The following is an 8,127-nucleotide window of genomic DNA, read 5'->3' on the forward strand; positions in this document are numbered from 1 at the left end:
AGTAAAACCTTGCTAACACTCTAGGGGCCACATTAATTTTTTCCGATCGTCGTGAAACTTGGTCAGAAGATTTGTCCCAATAATATCTTGTTATCTCAGGTGAGCGACTTTGGGTCTTTCAGGCCCTCTTGTTTTTAATTGTGAAAAAAAAAAAAACGCGATCTTATACAAACGATTTTGACGCTGAATACGAATGCCAAATATAGTGTTTCGTAACCCTTTAAATCGATAACTGTAGACGCTAAAACATTCGATCGAGACGACCAGTACATGTTTCGCTGTCGTGACCGTTCTAAAAAATTGCGGTGAAAATTGCTGCAGCCAACCCTTAAAAATATAAACACATCTTCTAGGTTCTGTGACTTATTTTAATGTGTTTGTTTACGTTCGAACATGCATCTATCAGCAGATACCGTTGAAGCATGTTCAATTTCAAACCACATCGGGAAACATGACGTAAGCTTTTTTTTATACTTTTTCTTCATTAACTGGACATATGGACGGTGTTTCTCTATATGTAGACAATTTTTTTCTATAACACAATTTTAAGTGAACTAAAAATAAACATAAATCATTTAATGCTGGTTCTAAATGTTTCACAGGGATAATGTTTTATAATTTTTAAAATACATGGTTAACGAACAAGTTTAACAGCTAGGTCCGTGTATTTCAGAAACATCAAATAAGTTCTCTGTATTGTATAAATTTATTTCAGAAAAATACAAAACCGTACTAGCCATCGATATGCCCGTTTTAAAATAAGGTAGCGACAATAGATTATATGCATGGCCTTTGTCCGACTGTCTGTCATTATCATTTTGATGATTGTCCCTCTTCCAGTGCAATTGCACCATGGTATACCTTTTCAAAGCTTGCAACATGGTATACCTTTTCACAGCTTACACTGTTTAAAACTTTAAACAAATATAAGCAGCAGTAGGTAGACATGTGTCCCTCACTTCAATGATATGGTTACATGTATATTTCGTGGTCAAAGGTCATATGCAACTTACTCCTATAAATATGAGGTCGATATATGTTCTTTGCTTAAGAATTGATTTGAATATTTGAAAAAAAAATATAGCTGTTTAAACCTTTATCTATTGATAATGCGCAATTTTTCTATCAAAATGTGATTTTTTTTTTATTCATCGCTCTTCGCTCGCTCGATAATTTTTCTGTTTAAAAAAAAATAAATTATTTTTTCGCTCGCCTCTTCAACTTTTTTTCAAATAAAATCGTAGACCAAGAGATCAATTTGGAGTGGCCTAAAGACATTTAAAATAAGTTGGCACAAATTGTACCCTTTGTGTGACGGTCTGTTGGGTCAGAAATTGCCTAACTACTTTCAAGGTCATAATAATATGAGGTATCAATACAAAACATGTATTTGACAATTTATTGAGATCTTTAAACGTATAAATATATGTACATAATGTGAGAACATATACTCTACTGCTTTTCCTTTTGTGGACGCATTGGTTATGCTAGTGGTTTTGTACATCATTGGTTAGCTTAATTGCATTGCAATACCAATTCTTATGTACATATCTATCCGTTCAATAGTTGAGTACATGGTATCTTTGAGTGCGATCTTCATGACACATACAAACATGGGATTGAACCCGTGAACTCACCACGAGGCATCAAATACTTTGCCCTACGGCAACCTAAGATATTCATTGATGTTGCAGGCGCGCCCAGAAGATCTCCAAATAGAGACATTCTCAACAACGTCAGCAGCGCACACAATGAAAACGTTACTTTGGTATTTTACGCCATCGCCTATCCAACGCCACAATTTTCTTGGCACAAGTGTGCTCCAACCTGTACACAAATTACCGATGGAATGAAGTATAAGATTGTTTCTGAGGACTTGGTATCGAATCTAACCGTGCTCAACATTCAGCAGTCTGACTATGGAAGCTATCAAGTTGTCGTCAGTAACACCATTGGTACAGCCTGGATCGAGCATTATAACATCCTTCGTCAAGGTAATCAAATTCCCTCGCAGTTTTTACTTCCCTTAGAATGTTTAATGCAGGCACTGACTGCGTTAACAAGTAATCTCCTACATGATCCGGAAGGATTGTTAGCTTCGTTACTTTTTCATGTGACATGCAAATCCATGTCAAAGTGCCTTCATAACGGATCTGTTCAAATATGATTTACAGTCAGAAATGATAATTAAGATAAACCATACGAACGTTAAATCATACAAAATGGCAATACATTTTCAATCGACCATCATAACGCGCTTAGCAATGAAGGCAGGGATTTGTTAGTGTTCTGCTTGGAATGCGTCGAATCTCTGGGCGAATGTTTATGGCACTTGAGTAAGATTTGAAACATAATATTTGCTATTAACGTGAATATCAATTATACAAAATATAAACAACAGTTGCATACATCCCTTTTAATATGTTGTGATTATGGTGCTCACATCCAAGGAACACTTATTATTTATATTGTTTATATATTACTAGTACTTGTACATGACGGCGAATTTTAATTTGTATTATGATTATAGTTTATGTTATGTTTTTACATTAGAAAAGGTTTCATATATTACAGCTAAACCGAGCGTGCCGGGATACTTCCATTACACACAACACTTGCAAAATCAAACAACAGTGACTTTTTACTGGCTACCTGGAGATAACGGAGGATCTGTGCAGACATTTATTATCGAATACAAAACAACTGGCTCGCAAGTATGGGAGCAACTTTCTGTTGTGGAGAACACATCAACGCCACTGATGAATGCCAGCGTTGACAACCTAAGCACTGGAACGGAATATCAAGCAAGGATATTTGCTAGAAACAAGTTTGGAGCATCATATGCTACTGACACAATAACCTTTTTAACACCAGGTAAATAATATCGTGTCATAAAAAATGTTTGTAATACAACTTGCGATAAATAACGCACGTGTTGAATTTAATAAAACATCAACACCTTAGAAAAACGAATTATAAGTCATCGCGCACTTCCTGTTTCAGCCAGCACCACAAGAGCCACTCATCAATCGCTGTCCCAGGTTGGGTGTATTGTTGGGGCAGTTGTGCCGGGGATTTTGCTTGTTGGCTTCATTTCGGTTCTTATTTTCTTGCGTCTTACTAACCACATCCACTTCACGAAGAAAGGTTTGTTTCAAAATATTGCAATATTTATGGTATTCAAGTAAGGTGTATGTCATGTAAGCAAGAAGTTTCGTTGTTTATTTGTGCATGTAAATAACCTTATTTATGGTATTCATGAACTATTGTCCGTTTATTTCAATTCATATAAAAAACAATTTACTCAAGGAAAAGTTAGCCATCAGGCAGTTAACGAAGATGTAAGCAACATAATCAAAATAGAAAACAATCAGTAACCTCTTGTAATGTTGATGACTTTGCTTATAAAAGATTATAACTGCATTTGTCATTATAGTTATGTAGTTAAGAGGGTTAGACCTAATAAATATTGTATCATGCTCGTAGGGTGATTGTTACTGTATTATTAAGTAATACTTAAATCATTTTTTCCATACTTGTTTGTATTTTTCGGACAATAGTATTTACCGGTTTAAAATATTTGTATTTCGTAACCGCTTTTTGAATTGTGTTATACCATTCAAAGAAATAAAATTAATATCAAGGCAGTCTAAATTGTATTCAACAAAGCAAACGCCTTTATGCTGGTAGCCTAAAACGTATGCGACTGTCGTCTGGGCTAATGTTATGTATGGCGCATACGCAACACAATCCGAATTCAGCGCTCATGTTTCAGGATGTATTTGAACGTTCTTCTGAAATTGAAGATTTATAATATTTTGTTTACAGACAATGTCCACAGATCATAAATTTTTATTCTTATACTGACTAAATTTAGTTATAAAGCATTACTTTATTTAAATTGCGATTCACAAAACGTCTTAAAATACTTTAGTCAACGTGCAAAAGACGGTGTTTGAAGTTCCCCACATGCTAGTGATATCTTAATATTCGCAAACATCAAAAAACAGGATGCTTATTGTAAAAAATTCTACGTTGAAATCGACCAGTTATTCAAACAATTCCGAAATTAATGCAAATTTCGTCCGGAATATACTCGCCAAACAGTAATCGTACATTAATTATCACATAGATATCAACAAACTCACTCAATGTACGAGTTAATATTTACAGGTGTCCACGAAGGATTGGCAACTGCTTCTACGTATGTATTGCTTTATTATGTATAATGTTGCCATCGTAACAAAACAGTAGTATTAATATCTTTTTAGTATTGTACACAGATTCAAGTCTAGAAACGTGAAGTTTTATTATTCGAATGTCTTTCACTGTGTACAATTCGTGTATGTTTAATTCACTAAGCAATCAATTCACACAGATTCAATACGATCTTCATAAAGACGTCAATTTATATGTCTAAGCGGATGTATCTGTTAATGCAATGCTTTTGCCTGGAGAGTTTTATTTGAAAACGTCGCACTGTTGTTTTGAAGGTTTCTATAGGTTTGTGTTACTAATCTTCTTTGTTTTAGAGAATTTTTGAGAAAATGGTTTTTACATAACAGTTTTTTATAATTTTACAAAAAAGTGACACAATGAAAACGCAGTTCATTATACATTTTTTACATTCTGAGTTCTTAAATTAGCTGTAATTCAGTATGTCGATGTACACATGTACTTACAAAACCCAAGTTACGAGAAAGATGATGATTCGTTGCATTAAACAATCTGTCTTTTTATATCTGACTATATATAATAGATTTTGTAAATGATACGTGTGTTTACAACAAAACACCGACGTGTAAGAGAGCAGATATGTATCATTGAATAAATTCTTTTTTAGATGTAAAAGTATGAGATTGATAATATTCATTTTATAACAAGTAGAGAAGGGTGTAATTGCACTGAGAATATTTAAAAAAAAGTTAATTTATGTTCCATAATAAGAACCAAAACAGCCGCTGCAGACGATCCGGCAAACGTCACAATGGCCCACTACGAGGCTCTTAGTGAGTACATAAATATAGAATAGTCATTACATATACATATATAGACTAATCATTAATATACATATATACAATAGTCATAACATATACATATATAGAATAGTCATAACATAAACATATATTGAATAGTCATAACATATACATATATATAATAATCATAACATATACATAAATAGAATAGTCATAACATATGCATTTTGATGGTCTCTCAGACATTGACTCGTCCCATATTTAAATACTTAATACTTACTTATTACTGCATGCAACGTTATGTGAAATTTCAAATAGATGCGCTGATTAGTCTCTTTAATCTTAAGACGTTTAAGATATTAAGTATTTTCAAGTCAAAACAACGCCAAGTACGTAAATGGGTTAACTATTAAAGTAGGGGACTCGACAATTAAACCATCGCAATACGTTCGAAATCTCGGTGCTTGGTTTGATTCAAGAATGAACATGGAACACCATATTAATGCTATAAGTAGATCATGTTTCGGTCAGATTAGGCAAATAGGTCACATCAGGCAATATCTAACACCGAATGCCACAAAATCCTTGGTCAATTTACTTGTCACATCTCGGCTAGACTATTGCAATGCACTGCTGTATGGAACACAAACATCAGCTATCAAGAAACTACTAAATGTTCAAAACACTGCGGCGCGTGTTATCACAAGAACATCCCGCTATACTCACATAACACCGATCCAAAAAAAATTACACTGGCTCCCAATTAAAAAAAAGAATCCACTTCAAGATACTTACCAATGCGTTCAAAGCCTTAAATGGACAATCGCCTGTATATCTGAAAAACCTACTTGAAGTCTACGAACCAAGGCGAAACTAAAGATCAAAGAACGAAGCGACTTCATTAATGATTCCAACGAAGATTAAATCCGTATCATACGGGGAGCGAAGTTTCATGTACGCTGCTCCCAAACTCTGGAACTCACTTCCATCAAACATTCGAGGTTCTTTAACACTGAATTCATTCAAAAAGGCACTGAAAACTCACCCCTTCCTCCAATCTTACGCAATATAAGCAGTGGTTTACTGAAATCAATTCATAATATCAAATCTCAATCATCATGAACTTGAATTAACATTTTTAAAGGAAGCATAATAATTCCTTTGCGGGTTTGTGGACTCATGGTAATGGTATCCTGACGTTACCCTTGTCTCAATCAGCATGAACTTGAATTTACCCTTTTAAAGCAAGCATAATTATTCCTTTGGGGGCTTGTGGACTCGTGGTAATGGTATCCTGACGTTACCCTTATCTCTGTCTGTGTTTTGTCTCTGGTTTGTCCTGCCGATCTTTCAAATCTATGGTTACTGTGCATGTTTTTTGTTGTTTTACGTAGTACTTATTGTTTAAGTTTTAGATTTTATTGTTTCATTAATTGTCTTATAGCTATACACATAGGGTAGTTTTTTAGTGTCTCGTTGAACTTTCTAATCTAGGGTTACTGTGCATGTTTTTTACGTAGTACTTATATTAGAATAGAGTAGTTTTATAGTATAATTGAGTAGTTTTGATGGATTTCTTTTGAAACAGTGTTGCGAAATGTATTCGTATCGGCGATAAGTCAAATGTTCTTATGTAAAGCGCCTTCAACGTGCACTCTTGCATGAAAAGGGCGCTATATAAATCCGGTATAAAAATAGTAATTATAATAATAATAATAATAATAATAATAATAATCATATTGATATAAATAATCATATGATAGGTGTTTGTATTATATTGTCAAAACAATATTCTTCATACGTTCTTATCTTAGTCAGAACTTTTTTCTATCTTTTAAGCACCTGGCCAGAGGTAAGTGCACTGCTTACCTTACTTATATATAAATAGTATTTTATGATAACAAACTAAGTAACGTTAATGATTTTTACATAATAATTTAACTGCCATTTATTGACCTACGCATGACAGGATTATTGCAACTAATGGTACGCTATTGTATCTTTGTTCTACTCAAGACCAATTTATAATATATGCCACTAATTTTAAAATATCTGTTTGTATAATTACTTCTAATATATTATTAACATAATGAAAATGGATATTTCTTACTTGATTACGTGATATTTTATTTGAAAAGAAGAGATTTTTTAACAATGCTGTATAAAGCATCTAGAAATTTTTCTTTTGCTTTTTTTCACGTTTCTTTAAGATCCACTAGTGTATATTCGTCACTTCAACACCCAACGTCAACTGACAACAGATTCGCACAACGTACGGCATTAGGGGCACATGATATAGAGCTGCAAGGTAAATTGTATCCTGTCCGTATGGCAAATAAATGTGTTAGGCTGTACGTATGGCATATTCATGTTTTCTGTTTGTAAAATATATGTGCATATGTGAAATTATAGTAAGTAATAGAAAAATAAGTTGTGACACTGGGTTGTTCATCACACATATGCATTTATATACTCTCGCATCGGTTTGTGTATTTATGCTATTTGTCAGTGTTTTATATCGTCTATTCACGATCTTTTATTTAATTAAAAATAGGTTAATATAAATGGCTGTGTTAAATGCAAAAAGCAATTTAAGCTTTCCACTGAGCGAGTCATTTTAATAATAAATATATTTACCCTGTAAATAAATAGTTTAACCCTGTTTTGTTCGCAGAACAGTCAGCGTATCAGAATCCATGATATACTTGACCCCAAGGAAGAACCGATACACATCGAAGCAAACTTAAACGGATTTTACAGTTTTACATTCTTCGAAGTCTGACATAAGAAATAACCCATGGCTGAAAATGCATAATGACGTGAGCTTTTGATTCATGGATGGATTTAAAAGTGTTTCAATGATATTTCAGACTCTCTGAGTAATTATGTAAAAGCGTATTTACACAAACCTAAATTAAATTCTATGCAGATGAGGTTGGCAGATACTATAATGTTAATATTATATTAACAAAGCTTTGTCTAAAACGGACATGTCACATATTTTTGTGGTTTACCTGTAACAATAATTTGAATGTTGGTAAATGTTTTAGAAAAAAAAGCGGCGTATATGTGTTAAATATATCTACCATATTATATTTACCGTATGTTCGAAGACATTGTGTTATGTAATTACACCATCATTAATGGTAAT

The 8,127-nt window shown here is 33.3% G+C and overlaps 1 protein-coding gene across 1 annotated transcript; it reads left to right on the plus strand.

Moving 5' to 3' along the window:
• The first annotated feature begins 1,764 nt into the window (after positions 1-1,764).
• Positions 1,765-5,032, plus strand: LOC127839728 (cell adhesion molecule DSCAML1-like). The gene is made up of 5 exons (XM_052368114.1): positions 1,765-1,994; positions 2,575-2,874; positions 3,004-3,147; positions 4,174-4,204; positions 4,948-5,032. Exons 1-5 carry the CDS (start codon positions 1,850-1,852, stop codon positions 5,030-5,032), a joined length of 705 nt encoding a protein of 234 aa, XP_052224074.1. The 5' UTR covers positions 1,765-1,849.
• Positions 5,033-8,127: the final 3,095 nt, after the last annotated feature.

Source organism: Dreissena polymorpha, chromosome 7, assembly GCF_020536995.1.
Source record: "Dreissena polymorpha isolate Duluth1 chromosome 7, UMN_Dpol_1.0, whole genome shotgun sequence".
NCBI classification, from domain to species: domain Eukaryota; kingdom Metazoa; phylum Mollusca; class Bivalvia; order Myida; family Dreissenidae; genus Dreissena; species Dreissena polymorpha.